The 18,033-nt window shown below is 40.6% G+C and overlaps 1 protein-coding gene across 1 annotated transcript; it reads right to left on the reverse strand.

The window, feature by feature from the left end:
• Positions 1-685: 685 nt before the first annotated feature.
• kcnk6 (potassium channel, subfamily K, member 6) lies at positions 686-17,883 on the reverse strand. The gene is made up of 3 exons (XM_031739961.2): positions 17,327-17,883; positions 8,540-8,932; positions 686-2,207 (listed from the first exon to the last, which is right to left on the reverse strand). Exons 1-3 carry the CDS (start codon positions 17,640-17,642, stop codon positions 1,966-1,968), a joined length of 951 nt encoding a protein of 316 aa, XP_031595821.1. The 5' UTR covers positions 17,643-17,883; the 3' UTR covers positions 686-1,965.
• Between the last annotated feature and the right edge of the window lie 150 nt (positions 17,884-18,033).

An 18,033-nucleotide genomic window follows, 5' to 3' on the forward strand; every position in this document is an offset into this window, starting at 1 on the left:
TTAAAGCAGACCTGTTATTTTCATTTCCAGCATCATAATTTCCACTTTGACCTTTACTAAAATAGCTTTGCATGACTCTCAGGTCAAAAATAAACTTGCCTTATTCTAGGCTTTGGTGCAAACCCTCAGTTGCTTTAACACAAGGGTGGGGAACTCCAAGCCTTGAGGTGTCCCTCGGGGCCTCGATTTTGGATATCACCCTGGGTCAACACACCTGAATCAAATGATTACTTCCTTACCAGGCCTCTGGAGAACTTCAAGACATGTTGAGGTAATTTAGCCATTTAAATCAGTCGTGTGGGATCAAGGACACATGTAAAACCTGCAGGACACCGGCCCTCGAGGCCTGGAGTTCCCCACTCCTGCTTTAACACAGCTACCTTAAGTCAGATGATTTGGCTTTTGATTGGCTGCTCCTTAAAAAAACCCCCAAAAAACCCAGGGTTGAACAGCAGACAACACAAAACAGCTTATTAGCACATTATCTTGCACCATTACACACGTAAAGCTTTTAAACATCACCCTCATTTAGTAGCATCCAACCTTGTAACAGTAAGGCAAAATAAAAATCAGTTGGTATCCTTTAAATAATGTCTTGAGTTTTTTTTCTTAACTTATATGTAACATTTAAGATTTTGAAGACATACAAATGCTGTGAATTGAAGAATAAAAAGACAAACATGGCAACATATTACAAAGTTTCTTTAATTTACAACTTTTCAAAGTGAATACAAGTTACATTTAACTACACTACAACACACACACAAACACACAAAGACAACTTATTTTACAGTATTGGATAACTTCACTACTTTTACCTAACTTTACTATTCACATCAGTTTTACCATTAAAGTGCATTTCAAGTGTTTCTCTGATCGACACCATTCCAGATGTTTGAAGTCACAGATGTGGACAGGTTTCTATTTGAAATTTGGTTCTCTCTTAAAATTATTCACCACAATTAAACGCTCAATTTTATTTATCTGGTGTCATTTTCTTTTCTTCATCCTTTGTTCACTCCCTCCATTCTTATGTTGAACATTTAAAGACATAATTATCAATATGTTGCATTACATACAGACAGACGCTAGGGGGCAGCAGCATAAAGCAGGAGGTAAACCGCTCATCTGTGGCTTCTTTGCTCTTCATGACCGACCCACATAAAAACTACTACTTTCACAATGTCTCATTAAATAAGATTCCCCTTAACGCTCCTGCTGCTTCAAATACTCAATCTGAGGTAATGATCTCAAGCTTTAATAACTTTAATTTACTGCAGTTGTGATCATTCGTGGTATAAAGATGGAAAGGTTCAAACTAGCTCAAGTCTGATCAGTGCTATGAACATGGATGGATGGATAGATGGGAGGTGTTCTGACCAGGAAGAAGAAGAAGAAGGAGATAAACAATGAATGCACCTACATAAAAAAGTAAAATATTCAGCTTCAGCACAAATACATTAAAGACAACATTTGTTTGTCAGTGACACAAACCTGCGGCAGACAAGCAAGAAGACCAAAGAGGAAACAAAAATAGCAAAAAAACAACTAAACCCCATCAGAAGTTTTAGGCCGAAGCCCATCATGTGCAATCCTGAGACTGTAAACAGCACAGTTACACCGCTGTGTATGAGGGAAATGTTTTTCTTTTAGCCCTGGTTGGGAGAATCTGTCCCTGTGTGCAACACGAGGTGCGATACCCACTCCTAAACTCTTTGGTGGCCCCCTCTCTCTCAAATACTCAATCCTAAAACTCATCTCAATCCTCTTTAATATTTCCCCCAATGGATTTTTTAAATGAGTTGAAAAGGAAGAAAAATTAACAAGAAGGGGGGGAAAAAAAAAAGAGAACTGAGACAAGAATTCAGAATCAGCCTACCAAGTCCTCATGTTCCATCAGTGGTTCAAGACGTAGGGATTTGTGAGAGATGGAGCTTGTTTCCCTTTTCTCTCTGTCCTCACAGCTCAGCCCTTGTTGATGGTGTTGTAGGACACCTGTGATCCCGGCTCAAGGTGATTGCTGGCACCCTTTTCTGTCTGCCTCTGGGGACTCTCGGCGTGATCCACGATGGGCTCTCTGTCCTCATCCGGGTCAGAATCTTCACAGCGTGGCAGCTGCAGCAAGGTGGTCAGGCCATGCACGTCAGACATCTTGTGGAAGGTGCGTAGCAGGAGGTACATCATCATCAGACCCAAGAACAGGTACACTAGAGACAGAGAGAGAGAAGCCAAGAGGGAAGGGATGGATTTTTTAAAATGTAAGGATATTTAACAGAATTTGACTGGTGATTAATTTCGATAAATGTTTCAGCGTTTCTTCTGCTGTGGCTCCAAATACCACATGAAACCACATGTAGGTATTCTCTCTTTGACTGTGCTGGTGAGCCACTTATTATGCAACACTGAGGTTGGAAAAAGCAATACTGCAGCAGGTGTGATACTAAATCTATCAGCTTATGAGAACCAGCAGGTTATGAAAATGTTAAAGCTGTTTACAGCTTTTAGGCATTGGTAGACTACCTGTACATGCAACCACAAATAGCTGTGTGATGCATTATGTGCAGAATTTCAAGTATATTATTTGTTGGTATTAATTGAAAAACTAAATACTACAAAGATGCATGGTTACTTTATGTTAGACAGACAAGCAAGAAACTTAAAAACTCAAAGCTGGTAAAGAGAAAATAAGTCAGAATACACTTGACTAAAAATCAATTTTTAAACATTCCTTTAACCAAAAGGAGAACAAAAGTGCCCTCAAGTTAGCAAAGGTGAAAATAAAATCTCCTCAACCTTTGCTACTTCTGCTCTGATTCTTGCGAGTGCCTTAAAGAAATCTGTGTGGTTTTACTGTGTAACGTGTGCATTAAGTGGTTCACAGAGTTCAGGCCCTGAGCAGAAGTCTCTCACAGCACAAGCAGGCCAACTCTAAGAAAACTGAAGGATTAAAGTTTCCCAAGCTTCAGAAATCTACAGTTACTGTCACAAGTGGTGTAGAAGAAATAAAGATACACGTTAGACGTTACAGATGTCACATGCTTTATATGAATTAGACCAGGAGTTTGAATCTTGTTCTCACAGATTAAAAAACTCATCATGGTTAAAAACAGCAGCTGGTGATGAGTTTAAACTCCAAACTTCCATCCCATAAGATTTACTTCTCACTGTGTCTGTGTAGGTTGTCAGTCATCCAGGTTATGGTAGTTTTAAGCGCATGATTTAAAAGCAAGCAAGACTCGTTTTTAGGTTCCTGAAGACATCTCTCACCTGACTTCTTCTGTTCTAACGGCTGTTGTGGATTCCAGGTATTTATTTGCAGTGCAGTGGAAGAGCCCTGCAGCAGTTGGGGTGTTTTTTTGACTTGTTCTTACTTAGGCAGCGATCAGTCTGCTCAGTTTGCAAGTTAATAGGGTCAAGCTGGCAGCTACAATCAGTTTGTGATTATAGATATGATTGGTATAAGTCGCCAAAAGGCTGTGCTCATCGGTGCAAACTAACTCAGACTGATTGCCAACATACTGGCAATCATCTGTTTTTAAATTAGACAGCAATTACTTGCAAACCTTCACAAATCTGAGAGCGATTCCAGTCAGTTACCATGACTGTTTGGAGAAAGTTTGCCTTCCACCAGGAAACCTGTACAGATGGTTATCCAGAGTGGTTGAAGGTGTTGCACAAGGTTAACAAGGTTGTTCTTAAACTAGCCAAAGTGCATATTTATCCAGCATGTCCTGGGTCTGCCCCGGGATCTCCTCCTACTTGGACATGCCTGACACCCGAGTAGGAGGGTTTTAGGCAGAGCCAAACTAAGGTTTCGCACGCACGCATGCACAAGCAGAATAAGTTAACAAAAACTGATGTATTCAACCGTACAAAATAAGTTTCAACATGTCTGAAGCCTTTGAATGGCATAACTTTATAGTGAACTTCATTGTATGTATTGCATTCAACCTTAATTTCACGTAATCCTGCAAAGAATGACTTAAATACCACCAGCAGGAGCGATGGAAAACTCATAATTCTCATAATGCTTAGAAAACGGCACGACGACTGAAAATGATAGAAACGTCTTTGATAAAAGAAAACTGCTTAAGCACATTTTCGAGAAGATTACCTACTTTCATTTACCACATCATTTTCTGAGTTATACATAAATATATATAGTTGTATACAAACTGATAGCATATGTAAAGTGACAGAACACGGTCCTATAGCATGCAAACGTAGGTCTGCAAAGCTCTTCAAATCACCTACACAGCTACCAATGCACAACCAGGAGCTAAAGTAGTTTTTCAGTTTTCAAAATAGGTTCCTTTTCAATTTTACCACACAGCACTTCAGCTGAGGAACAATGCATCAGGCTGCAGTCTGTCACTAATCCTCTCCAGAACCACCAGGGGCTGTTTGGGTTAATCTGACTCGACCTACACTGTTATATAAAGCAGCCTGAGGGACAAGAGAGCAACATCGCCGGTCCCTGTGAGCTACTCCGCTCGGCCTCCTTCCAACCTGAAGTCAAGGGATTAGCTGTGGGCAACACGAAGGAAAACACAGCTTTCAGCAGTGCTCCTGAGCTCCTCATCAAAATGAAACACGTTAACCGGTGAGATCAAGGCATACAAAGGAGTTTAAAGTACTACAGGGTGAATTTTCCTTCCTAGTTAAATTGTTGGAGGGCTCTGAGGAAAATTAAAGAAACTGTGAAATGCTGCATTCTCTCACTCCTGTAAACAGCAGACCTAATTCATCACAGTGTGTTTGTCAGATATTCACTCTGACCGAGCCCACAGAGATACAAAACAGCAAGCCTGCTTTTAGACACAAAGGTCATTCCAGCTCTGACTCGATTACTGAAAGGAAGTCCACAGAGAAGTTGAACCACAACAGCACGACTATGGAAATAACCTCCATCATGTGATAACGGAGTTTTTTGATTGCCAGAAAAAAAAAAAACAAAAAAACAAAAACAGACGGGCATCTATGTAAGGTTTCAAAGGTGATGCACACATGCACAGTTGACTCACACGGGAATACCCTCCTACACAGCGGTGGGCAACTGAGAAACGAGGACTGTCGTGACAGAACTCAATTCTGCTCATTATTATCTCTTTATAAGCTTATTAGTGCGGCCCTCTCACAAATACCCCCTCCATAATATCATATACTAATAAACATGTTATGGAAATGCACTCTATAAAGAGCACATTCTTCATTTACTAATCACACACACACACACACACACACACACACACACACACACACACACACAGTTCAGACGTTCCACTTTAACTGTTAACATCAGCCTGTTAAAATGCTCAGAGAGCCTTAGCATGGAGATGTTAAGTGTGTATTGATCATCACAGTCGCCTCCTTATTTTACCTGCACTGTAAAATATAGCGAGTGTTGGTGCAGAATGAAAGGATTTGAATGCATGCACCAGAGTTCATAATAATCACAATAATTCCAGCGATTTTCAGAGAAAATTGGGAGATGTTGGTCAAAGTCAGAGAAATGAAAGCCCTCCAGAAGGCGAGGCAATCTTACTGCTCATAAGTAACCTTCAAACACTTGTGAGCATTTATCTGTCATTTTTGTAGCATTACCCAAATCAACTTTTATTTCGTTGGGTCACAAGAAAAAAAATAAATAAATAAAAAAAATGCACGCATAGAATAATAGATTTCAATTCAACTCCATCCTGAAGACAAGAGTTCTTTGTTTCCTATGCTTGGCATGGACATCTATATACCACTAAACAAAAAGGTCTTCCAGGGTTATGTGGGCTATAATTACAGCCGATGTTTGATCTAAGCACTTAAGCCCGACTTCAGTCTGAGTGCAGTTGCACTTACCGAAGAACAAACGTCAAAAAAAGTCAGATATCATTTTATTTTGTTTTCGTGCGATTCTCCTCAAAGTCAGCTCAACTTCAAACGAGCTACACACAACAGTGAATTTCAATTTACAGAAAGCTAACAGATAAAGTCAAAGAGGAGATTCAATTTATGAGGAACCGCCAGCCTGTCAACCCTGACTTGGTAGCAAGAAAAAGGCAGCGAGAGGTGCTACTTCTCACATCAGAGGTGAGAATTAAGACAAAGCTGCAAAGGTCAAATTCTGTCAGAGCAGCAGGACAGAAAAACCCAGCCTGGAAGTACGAGATTTACAAGATTCATGAGATTTTAATTGTCTCGGAGTGTAGAACATATTGGCAATCTTTTCTACACTCACAGATCTCAATGCATCTAATGCAGCTCCTGTCATTGCATTGAATCCAGTTCTCTTATAAAAAAAATACTACATCTAAACTTTCCTGCCCCCAGCGCTTCTCTCTTCAATGATAAGAGTTTTTGGAGAGACTGCCCTCCTCTCACTCTGTGCCTCTGCAGGTGTTTCAGATATTGCGGTGGACCTGCTCCCCTTTACAGCTCTGCGAGCATGTAGCAGCTACGTGTGACCCTCACAAGACAAACCACAGCAACCTCAGTGTGTGTCATGTACCCAGGTTATCAACCATTGCTACCACACCCACAGGTGCAGTGGAGTTTCAGCTATATTCTTAGCCATCATTAACATCAACACTAATAATAGAAATAAAAGCACAAACACCATGAAACAACTGGCTGTTTATCATGCTGGAGTAAATCTAATATTTTATTTTAATTATATTAGTGGTAAATAAATGATACCTTTTCTTTTTAGTGTAAGTCACAGGTCACATACAGTGTGTTTAGTGTTTAGTTACAGGAAGTGTCCTGGTTAAAAACCTGGTTGCTCCCTTGTATTTGCTCATCTTTAGTCACCACAGTTCAAGCACTGCGTGGAGATTTCCAGTAAATAAAGGCTTACATTTAAAGCACACTGTCCTGGATGGATTATTCTACCCATGTTTACCTTCTTCCCCACCTCTCTTTGTGTATTTTATTTATTCTTAGCATGCTATTGTGTAAAATTTTAAAGCAGAGTTAAAATTTTGGCTGGACTGTGTGCAGCGTCACAGGCATCCACATACTCATGCACAAGGCAAACAGAACAGGCACCCACTCATACCCCCCAAAAAAGCTTTCAAAGGTCAGACACAGCAGGAGAGCTTGTTTACAGATTTAGTAAAATGCAAATGATATGCACCATGCTCTACTTTAGCATTTATCCACTCAATCACGCACACACACACACACAACACACACACACAAAAAACACGTGTGTACAAGTGACATGAATATAGTCACCTAAGCACTGAACCCCAACTCAGAAGGTTGCTTTTACTTATTTATGATAAATTTACTGTGAGATTAGGACTAAGATTAAAAATGGTGGTTTGCAAATTTAAAGCATGTTCGTAAGACCTGACTCTGAGCTTAAACATGCACTGATATGAGCTCTGCTGTGCTCTGGGCCATGATGAGACAACACCTTCTTCTCAAACATACAGATAAGCAGTCTTAAAGGAGAGGTGTGGAAGCCTGGGACTGTGACTTTAGGTCCATGTTGTTATCAATGACTTCCACATAAGCTGATCCACTTAAGTGAAGTGGATCAGCGAGCGACTTTGGATAAAATAAATGAACTTATCCACTTAAAACATAGTTGGACAGCTTGCACTTCATCTGTGTTAGCACAAAATCCAAACCAAATAAAAGGTTCACTTGCAGACCATAAATGCAAGATGGAAGCAGTCGCCACACCACCAAATATTAGTTTTGAATTCAGCATCTTAAAACCTCGCTCCTCACAGCCAGACGTGACCGTATTTGGATGAGAAGGTGGAGTAATACGTTACAGACTAGAGCTAAACTGTAGTGGTGTAATGAAGGATAATGCATGTCTACTAATCAGTGCCAAGTAATAAGGGGTGCACAGCTGATAGAAATATAGTCTTGATCAAGACAATCATCTTGATATCATCTGCTGTTAGGAATCATCTGTAGCCACTAGATGAGCTGCAGTTTTCAGCTCTTGGTTTGATTTTTCAGAATCAGAATTATGTTTATTGCCAAGTTTGTACACAAAGAATTCGTCTGTGTGTCATTAGAAAATTAGATTTCTTTATGCTTTCTATTAGCTCACTTAAAAGCTGGCTGGTTACCCTTAGTGTGCTTCCTCCTAAATGTGGTTATCAGCAGTATACTATGTGGATTCACATCAGTTTTTGTTTCTTCCGTTTTTATTTTATGTTAGAATTTTGCCGTTCTGATGATATTACCGATTAATTTCTCTTTTTCTAAGCCAACTTTCCTAACTCTGCGTCCTAACTCAAATTTGAAAATTTGACCCGAGCCCCTTACACAGAAACTATACATGAATTGTTAAGCCTTAATGCCTTATGTTTTAATCACAGGCAACTCTGACATGATCAAGCAGAAAATCTGTGTTCTGTCAAAGTAATGTAACATCGGTTTGATTAGAAGCAAGTCCCCCGCCTGTAAGAAAAAGAGCCAAAAATTACTTAAACAATGTGGTTTCTCTGAGCTGTAACCTGGTTCAGCCCGTGGCTGCACTGGACGAATGCATTTCTGGTCTACAAACAAACGGACTCACCCATGACAGCACCAAGATACAGTGTCCTATACTTCTGCTCTGGCTGCATCCCTGGCACAAAATCCCCCAGTCCAATGGTGCACAGAGAGATGAAACAGAAGTAGATGCCATCCAAAAAGCTCCAGGACCCCTCCACCTTGGTGAAGATGGCTGCTGGCACCAAAAAAAAGCACAGCACCACCAGAAACAGCAGCAACACAAAGTGGACGGCAGTGGCGGGCCGAGGCTCCAGGCCTGACCGCTGAAGCAGGCTCACCGGAGCGAGGACCAGAGGGTACAGGAGCCTCTGGACGCAGGCGGTGAGCACCAGCATGGTGAAGGGAACTCCTAACAAGGCGTAGAAGATGGAGAAAGCTTTTCCAGTGTCAGACAGAGGAGTGGAGTGACCATAACCTGGAGGAATAGCAACATGACAAGTTTTAGAGGAAGTGGGAAAAGAGACAAAAAAAAAAAAAAAAAAAGAAAAAAAAAAAAGACATGATTTAGTACATTTTTATCAACTGAGAGCAGCTCTCACTCAGTCAAAGTCAATAACTGCAAAGCCAGATCAAAGTCACATGTCACAAGAGTCATTCAATAAATCTAAATGTAATTTAATTAAAAATATTGATATAACTCATTAAAGTCTAAGGAGCTTGGAAAGAAAAGCGTCTGGACTTCTTTAAGTTGCTTGAAGGCGTTTCACCTCTCATCCGAGAAGAACTGAAGAAGCTTCTCGGATGAGAGGTGAAACGTCTTCAAGCAACTCAAAGAAGTCCAGACGCTTTTCTTTCCAAGCTCCTTAGACTACGATGACCTGGATGACTGAGGACCTTCACAGACATAACTCATTAAAATATTTGAGCTTTATTGTGATTTTGCAAGCAATTTCTGGTGCTGTTGAACTGTATTGCATTACAAAAAAGGGATCTTATGCATCTTGTCCTTAATGATAGAGGACAAGATACAGAGTATTTAAAAGTAGAATGGGAGGCAGAGCCTTCAGTTTTCAGGCGCCTCTTCTATGGAACCAGCTTCCAGTTTGGATTCGGGAGACAGACACTATCTCTACTTTTATGCTGCAATAGGTGTAGACTTCTGGGGGATTCCCATGATGCATTGAGTTTTTCCTTTCCAGTCACCTTTCTCACTCAACATGTGTTAATAGACCTCTCTGCATCGAATCGTACTTGTATTAATCTCTGTCTCTCTTCCACAGCATGTCTTTATCCTGTTTTCCTTCTCTCACCCCAACCGGTCGCAGCAGATGGCCCCGCCCCTCCCTGAGCCTGGTTCTGCTGGAGGTTTCTTCCTGTTAAAAGGGAGTTTTTCCTTCCCACTGTCACCAAAGTGCTTGCTCATAGGGGGGCATATGATTGTTGGGTGTTCTCTGTATGCATTATTGCAGAGTCTACCTTACAATGTAAAGCACCTTGAGGCGACCGTTGTTGTGATTTGGTGCTGTATAAATAAAATTGAACTGAATTGAAAATTGATGTAACTCAGGTGTGCAAAAACAACATAAACAGTATAATGCAGTCCAATTAGCAGCCACCACATTGATCATCAGCACTCAAGTCAATAGAGCTCCAAACTATTCTAACAAAAATGGAGCATTATAACATTAATGAGTGCTGGACAGCTGTAGAGCATAAAAATAGATTAATGTGCTAATGAGCACACTGATGTTACAGAGTCAGCTAGAGTTACTGGCTGCAACAGCAGCACGTAATTTGCCCCAGACTTTTTAACTTGAAGACACAGAAAATCAGCAGCTTTAGTCAATGTCAGGTTACCAGTGCTGGTAGGAAGACAATAAAACTCAGACTCCAGCATAAGCAACTCACTGAGCATCTGTCACAACTGCCTACAGGGATTATCTACCAGCAGAAGTGAAACTACTGCAAATGAATCTTCCGCTGGAGCTTTAACTTGGTCTCAGCCGTGATATAAAAGCTTTACAGCAACACAGAAAAGATGGGAAGGAAAACAACAGCTGAGTGCAGTTAAAAGGACCTCAGACTGAAAACACTGATGCAAAGAGTACTGACCAGAGAAAGATAAGACCAGAAAGGACTGTATCCTGTAAAACTGTTTATACAGTGTAAATATATATGCAAATAATCAGCCTGGGTGGAAAAGCGGGAGGGTGGGAGGTTCCTGCATATTTGGTTTGTGCAAACAGCACACCATCTGCTGTATGTGATCACAAAACATCAGGTTACTACACAAACGTCAGAAAACAGCTTTCAATTTAAAATGGAGCTATAAAACAACCATCCAGCCCTCCTCCTGTGCAGAACATCTGTAGCCCTTTAAGTTACAGCTGTTTGAGAGAAAGTCTGAATTATGCCTACATTTATTTAAATGGCATTTTTAGCCCGTAAAAGAATGACACAAACATTCCTGAGTAATAAAGCAAACATTATTATCCAGTCCTGCCTTAATAACGTTTTCCAAATCAATGGCCACATTTGGATGATGTGTTTAAAAAGGTGCTGCTGGGTGTTCCCTTGAGCCCGACCTAGAGTAGTACAAAGCCGTCTTTGTCAAAATCATCATCATCATTTCCGAAGGACACGGGCAACAAAAACCAAAACAAACAAAAAACAGCAATGCTAAGATGGGTGTAGCGCTGAAATCACATGAGCTGTGTGTAAAGTGTATGACTACAAAAAACTGGGCAAATGTTTCTATTACCACAGACTGGTCTGCTGTCTGCGGCGTGAACGTGGTCACAATGTTGATAAGACAATGTTCCTGTGCACGCTAAGAATGAGCACAGCCTTTGTGTTGTTAGGAGTCATGAACTCGTGCTTCAAAAACACGATGCGTTTCTCATCTCAAACTAAAGATTTGATGTCACTTTGACTGCAGAGCAGCTGAGATGATGACACAATCTCCTGTCAGTTAAACCGAAGCCTTCGGGCGTTTAACAGACAGAGTTCAGCGTGAGCTCTCTTTCAAAGCAAGCACAGGTTCAAGGCAGATGTAGCTGAAGTTACTGTGACGTTACACACACACGCAATGGACTATACCCATCTAGACAGCAGCAAATACCATAGAAAGTACCATTTCCCACTTTCAGTGTAAACTGGAGGGCTTGTTAACAGACACGTGGAAACGTTTACCTCTGCTGATGAAATCCGCATCACTCTGACCGAAGCAGACTGCTCCGTACTGTAACACCCAGTGCTGATACTGCCCGTTGGTTTGATTTATTTGGCTTTGATCTAACTTTGCAGTTGCACTTCAGCAGTTGGCACAAATAGATTACATTGAATTCACAATAATTAACACCCTTTACCCTGTTTTGCCTCTGACACTACCAAAGCTCCACTTAGAGCCTCAGTGAGATTAGTTGAATTAAAGTTTCTATCCAGGGGCCTATTCAGTGAAAAGGTACACAACATGAGATAAGATAAATACATTTATTTAAAGCCACAGCAGGGTCGGAGATAATGTTTCTCATATTTTTTAAAACCAGCAAAAGGAACTTACAGGCTTGTCTTACTATGGAGCTATTGTTCTTTGAGCTGACTGCTGTGTTGTTTGTATTGCATATTTACACAAAAATGAGAAGACTGAATCAAGAATGTAAACAAATCAGGCCAAAAAGTATCAGGCTGTAAAATGGATTTGGGAAATTGAAAATTTCGCTTCTCTTTGTGATCGTTTTCCATGTTTTATAATGATTGCACAGTTATTAGCACCTCGCTCCTTTTTTGGTAGTTTCTTGAAGGCGCTGCAGTTGTTTAAGATCTGTGGCCATCTTTCTGTCACACCTTAGTAGTTTTTGTTGCTTTGTACAACACAGTCACTTTGTCCTTGTCTATCATTTCTGCTCTTGTGTGTGCGCGCAGTGTTTGATTAATGAAGTCAGCCTCTGACTAGAAGGCAGTTAAATCACATGGAAGCTGTTGTGTGGCGTTTAACATCTGACAATATGCCATTTATCCAATTAAAACTGAGCTAATATGTACAGTATAACAGTTCATCCACTCGGTCCCAGCTATACCGGCTCATCAGCTGTTAGCTGCCGGCAGATTTTTAGTAAGTCCCCCTCCCACCTTTGCTCTGTCCAAAAGTTCAACAGTGACACTGACAAACATTACAAAGAACATGAGCTGGATGTTTTCTCCCTGCTGTTAGGGAAGCATGTCAGTCAGCTTAAATCTAGACGTGGTGTGTGGTAAAGCAGGTTGAAAGTTTTTTTTTTTTTTTTAAATTACTCCCCAAAAAGTCCACTGATTGTAAAAAAACAAAACAACTATTGTTCCTTCTACTCAACATACTTGTTGTAGTGAGTGACTATAAATGTCACTATCTAAGCGCATCTGCTGCTTCCTCTTTTTGCCTTGAATTGAGTACCGGCATGTTAAAAAAAAACTCAGTGAGATCATAACGCAGCTAAACACGTTACACCATTTAAGGAAGTGTCACCCAGCCTCTACTGAACACAAAGGGCCATTCTGTTCTGCTTCATGCATGAATTTGCATTTCTTCAGCGATCATGCGCGAGTGTCATTTATAACAGCAAGCCTGTGAATGTGACCGCCTTCGCAGCAGTTTGCCAGCACAGCGGAGCGCGGTGCAATAAGGGCGGCACGAAGACAGCTGCTGCAGATGTTTGATTGTGACATTCGTCAAAAACTGTCAAGCTCAAGTCGCCAACTTGACAGCTAATTTCTGACAGTTTTATCTTAAACAGTTAGTTTACTCTTTAGGTTGGTTATACACACACAGACACTGGAAAGACTCAAACCTGAGGCCGTAGCAGACACATCGTTTGACCTTCACCCATTATTTTCTAGTCATTGATGCATACACACACTTTCTGTAACTTTACTTTGAAGCTAGAATTAAAATATAGGTGTAAATGTTTGTATCTAGTATGTCTTTAACATTATGAAAAAAAAAAGTGCATGTACTTGAACTGAGGATGAGCAATAAGGCATATATAATAATAAAAATGTGACTCATGCAAAGCTACTCTAATAGAGTTCGAGAATAAAAACATGAAGCCAGAAATGAGCTTTAACATCTTTTTTCTATCTTCCCTTAATTCAGATTTGCCGCCACATCACAAGCTAGTGTGAGACAAAGTACTTCAGTGGCAATATACTGCAATACTTTTAAAGTATAGCACAAAGGAGGGCAATATTGACATGTTAATATTGCATAATAATGATAATTCACACAAAGATACAGCAACGATGATAGATAATTCCACCTTTTTTGGGGCATTTCTTTCTTCTTCAGTTGCAAAGATATCATGATATACTGTGCATGACTGTTTTGCAATGTACCACACAGTCACTGGATTGTCTGACCATACCGTGATAATAACATGTCATGAGTTCATCTGATTCCTACCCCTAGTCTCATCAGAAATACCCTGAGTATTCAATTCAATTTCATTTCATTTATAAAGTGCTAAATCACAACAACAGTTGCCCCGAGGTGCTTTATTTTGTAAGGTAGAGTCTCTACAATAATAGAGAGAAATCCCAACAAGCAAACAAGCCCCTTTCAGCAAGTATCAGGTAACAGTGGGAAGGAAAAAACTCCTTTTTAACAGAACTGGGGTCAAGGAGGGGCAGCTATCGGGACTGAAAATCTATCACAGTTCCTACACTGTGATTAATCAAAGTTTGGAAATTTTGGATCAAACCAGTGTCAGTATATACAGAGGCACAACAGTGAGTGTTTAAAACCTATCTGTAAAACACAGTGGAGGCTCTGTCATGGCTTAGATGTGTATTTCAGCCACAGACGTTGGAGATCTTGTCACAATTGATGGAATTACAAACGCAGAAAAGTACCATCAGATTTTTATCCACCATGCAGTACCATCTGGAAACAGTCATTACAACGATTCCAAACACACTGACAGTACAGAATAAGCACACAAAGCTAATTTTCCATTGTGTTTTTCTCCATCAGTCATAGGTTGGCTCCACCAGCGCCTGGACCTCAACATAATACATTTCAATTCTACTGTGTATCACATGGTGTGATTCAAAGGGTTTCACGTGCATAAAAACAAATAGTCCACATATAAAAATTCAAAAACTGCAACAGCTGGATCCCCAATTTTTCCTGTCAGGAGTACTGAACAGATTACAGTTTGGCAATGGAGAAGCTAAAAGGGCGTGTGGGAGTATGAAGAGGCAAATTGTCAGATATACAACATTGTACAAGTTCAAGTAAGATTTTATATACGAGTATCTTAACTCAGAGTGGCAGTTAGTGGAGCAGTGTGACAGAATAGAGCAAAGAAGCAGTCAACATCCAAACAAGAGCTTTTAATGTCCTTCAGGAAGCCTGGAGAACTGATCCTGGAGACTATAAAGAAATTACAAGAGACTTCAGGCTATGCTGGCGATTAAAGGCGGTCATACCAAATGTTGACTCTCAGGTTCATTAGAATTGCACAAACTCTGCTTTTGCTTTATGCACTGCATTTACATTTATGTTTGCACATGTTTCAATAAATCATTGCATTCCCATTTTCCTGGCAAAATTAAGAAATAAGGACAGGCTTGAGACTTTTGCACAGCACTGTACATCACAGCAATTAAAAATCAAAACAATAAGTAAGACCTGAATGCCATCTCATTTACAAACCTCCCATCTGGCTTAGCTTGTTTTTCTAGTCAGTGTTTTTTCTTCTTTCAGCTGAGGTTAATTATGTGGCTGAAACTGGAGCTTTAATCACAGACACAAGATGTTGTGACAAACATTTTTCCTTCCTGTTACTTAACATCTCAAAGCATGCCTTGCTGGCAGGCCCACCATGCACTGCTTTTGCATTTTGCCTCAACATCCTGTTTAAAAAGGAAATACATAAAATTAAGTGCACATTGTACCATTTCACTGGGACTTAAAAAATGTAGGTAAATGTGCATTTTTAATGACAGTAACTAAACCGGCTGAGAAGCTCTGAAAGCAGAGCGTGAATTTGTACCTCTGAACCACAGACGGCTCTGTGGCTCCGCTGAGAGGGTCCCACAGAGGAGTCCCAGTGTGTCTAATTAAATGTCAAGGGTGTTGTTTTATGACACGCTGTATCCACAGCAAACCTTCACTGGACATTTTCAACAACATGAGGAGCTATTTGGTAAAAATGCATGAAAAATAAAATGAAATATGTAGAATGAAGGTTTTTTTTAAATGCAGGTTTTTGTTAATCCATGTTAGTTGCAGGTTTAGTTGCCCACAGAAGGATCAAACCAATCTTTGCTCAAACCTTTTTTCAGCAGAAGTCTTCATTTAATTTTTTTTTCCAGCCTGGGACATGAAAACCTACTGATAATGTACAGTCATGTGAAAAAGTAAGTTTTCACTGGTCTCTGCAAAATCTGGTCAGAGCATTTGTGTCAACAATTCCACCAGATTCCCAGGAAGCATGTGGAATTGTTAACATCCCTGCAAACTCACCCTGACTCACCCAGGTCAGACTGCGCAATGCCCAACAACTACATCTGAGACTCCACAGGCCACAGAGTGGGTGGCTTCACAAAGATGTGAGAGACTGCTAATTATACAGAAAACCTTTAAGTTACTGCTGCTAAAGTTTCTGAATCACTTAGTTTTTTTAAAGAAACGAGTCCTTTGAATACGCTTTTTCACATGATTGTATATTTAACTCCCGTGATTGCAATGATACCACAGAACAATTTGTCAAATGCCAAAGATCAATTTTTTTAAAATCAATTTTAAGGTTATTTGTAATGAAATTTCTAATGATATTCTTGCATTGTCACTTAACTTCTTTCATAAAGTTGCAGGACTTAAGAGGAAGACACAAAGTGTGCTGAAGATATTTCAGCTTCTCCCTACACCCTCTGTTTTAATTTGAAATGATCTGATCCTACATTTCCCATCATGCAGCAGTATTTACTCCTCTGTTTCTATCATAAGCTCTCCAGTTATGACTTTAAAGTCTTCAAGCCCATTTTTAACACACTGACACCGCTGATATGAATTTTGCGTGTACAGAATACCATTTTCCCTCCAGCCTAAAGCCTGTAAAACAAAGTAAACTATCAAACTATCAAAACCTAAACTAATTGTATCATCAGACACTTAGGTAACAAGCATTTGGTGCAATGTGCTTTAAATATTTGGACCTGCAGGTAAGTGAGTCGTTCAAGGCCAGCAGAACACCACAAAGAGCCCAGTGTGGACAACCTGGCGGGTCCCACAAAAACCTCTGTGATGTATTCTGCTCTCACACAGCTGAACCTTCACTTCCTGTAACATCCAGGTCAGGCTGCTACATACTGAAGGAGTATTTTGGTAAACTCATCGATGTTTGACAATCAATTTCCCCTTTTCTTAAATGCCTGCTTTCATACTTTCAAAGTAAGACCCGAAATAAATCACATGATGAGGGGATTTCCCTCATCTATACGCAGATTTGGGATTTTTACAGATTTACAGATTAAAAGAAAACAACGTATAGTGGAAACTTTTTTTCTCCCCTGAGCTCGATACATCGGTTTGCGTTTAGGTCTTAAATAGCTCAAGTTTTGAGTCACAGCTGCAACCTGTCTGCAACATCCATAACACGTGACAACATAACTCCAGAAAACTGCCACCTGCATTTAACCCAGCATTGTTTTTGTTTCCCCCCCCTCATACTAAAGCCGCAAACGTTCCCTCGATGGACTGCACACGTTCTTTGGTTCAGCTTGTTTGCAGTTTACGGTGATGCGTAACACTGCCGAGGCTCGTCTGTGCGCAAAAACGCCCTCAGGTGTTTTCTCGCCAAACTTTCTTCACACTTTTGTTAGCACTCACCGACAGTGGTGACCAGAGTGTTGGCGAAGAACATGGACGATGCCAGGTCCCAGTTTGAGGTAGCGGAGGCGTTTTTGAGGACGAAGACGCCGTACTTGTTGGCCGCCAGCACTTTGAACAGAAAGTTTTCGAGGGACGCGGCGCTGACGCAGCTCTGGTTCAGAAACTCCTGCTTCAGAACTTCCACTTCAAGTCGCAGCTTGTCCTCCATCGGCCGCTCGATGGTGGAGAAAATCAGGGCTCCGAACAGCAGGTAGATGACATAAAACAATATAAAGCCTATGAGCAGCAGCCACGACCTGCCTACTAAAGCCATGTTTTAGTTCTGGAGCTACCCTCTTTGTTCCTCTCTTTTCCTCTTTGTGTGGGAACTTTTCGGGGGCAGTCCTAATTGAACTTGAACCCCTCCTTGTCACTGCATCCTCCTCCCACAGCAGGGACAGGGGGTGTGTTCAGCTCAGAGTCCGTTTTGCATCCTGGGTCCTGCACAAATCCAGGTGCCTTTATTCGTTTATTAGACTTAAATGATCACATCTTTCCCGTCACACAACCGTCCCTAATTTCAAGAAAACCCTGAAAAATAATACCACTGTTTTGAAGATTCACCAGAAAAATATTCTCTGTGCTTTTCATTAAAAACGGAATAATAAATAAAGAATAATAGCGTCTTTTGGCTTTTTGTGTGTTCAGGTAAAACTAGAGGGAGA

This window comes from Oreochromis aureus, linkage group 14 (assembly GCF_013358895.1).
Source record: "Oreochromis aureus strain Israel breed Guangdong linkage group 14, ZZ_aureus, whole genome shotgun sequence".
NCBI lineage: Eukaryota > Metazoa > Chordata > Actinopteri > Cichliformes > Cichlidae > Oreochromis > Oreochromis aureus.

What these genes read in the sequence shown, in the direction of transcription:
- kcnk6 (XM_031739961.2), bottom strand. Translation starts at nt 17,642, where the DNA reads ATGGCTTTAGTAGGCAGGTCGTGGCTGCTGCTCATAGGCTTTATATTG. An exon ending in CACTCTGGTCACCACTGTCG is followed by an intron (nt 8,933 to 17,326) that starts GTGAGTGCTAAC and finishes CTATTCCTCCAG; the next exon opens with GTTATGGTCACTCCACTCCT. An exon ending in GTATCTTGGTGCTGTCATGG is followed by an intron (nt 2,208 to 8,539) that starts GTGAGTCCGTTT and finishes CTCTGTCTCTAG; the next exon opens with TGTACCTGTTCTTGGGTCTG.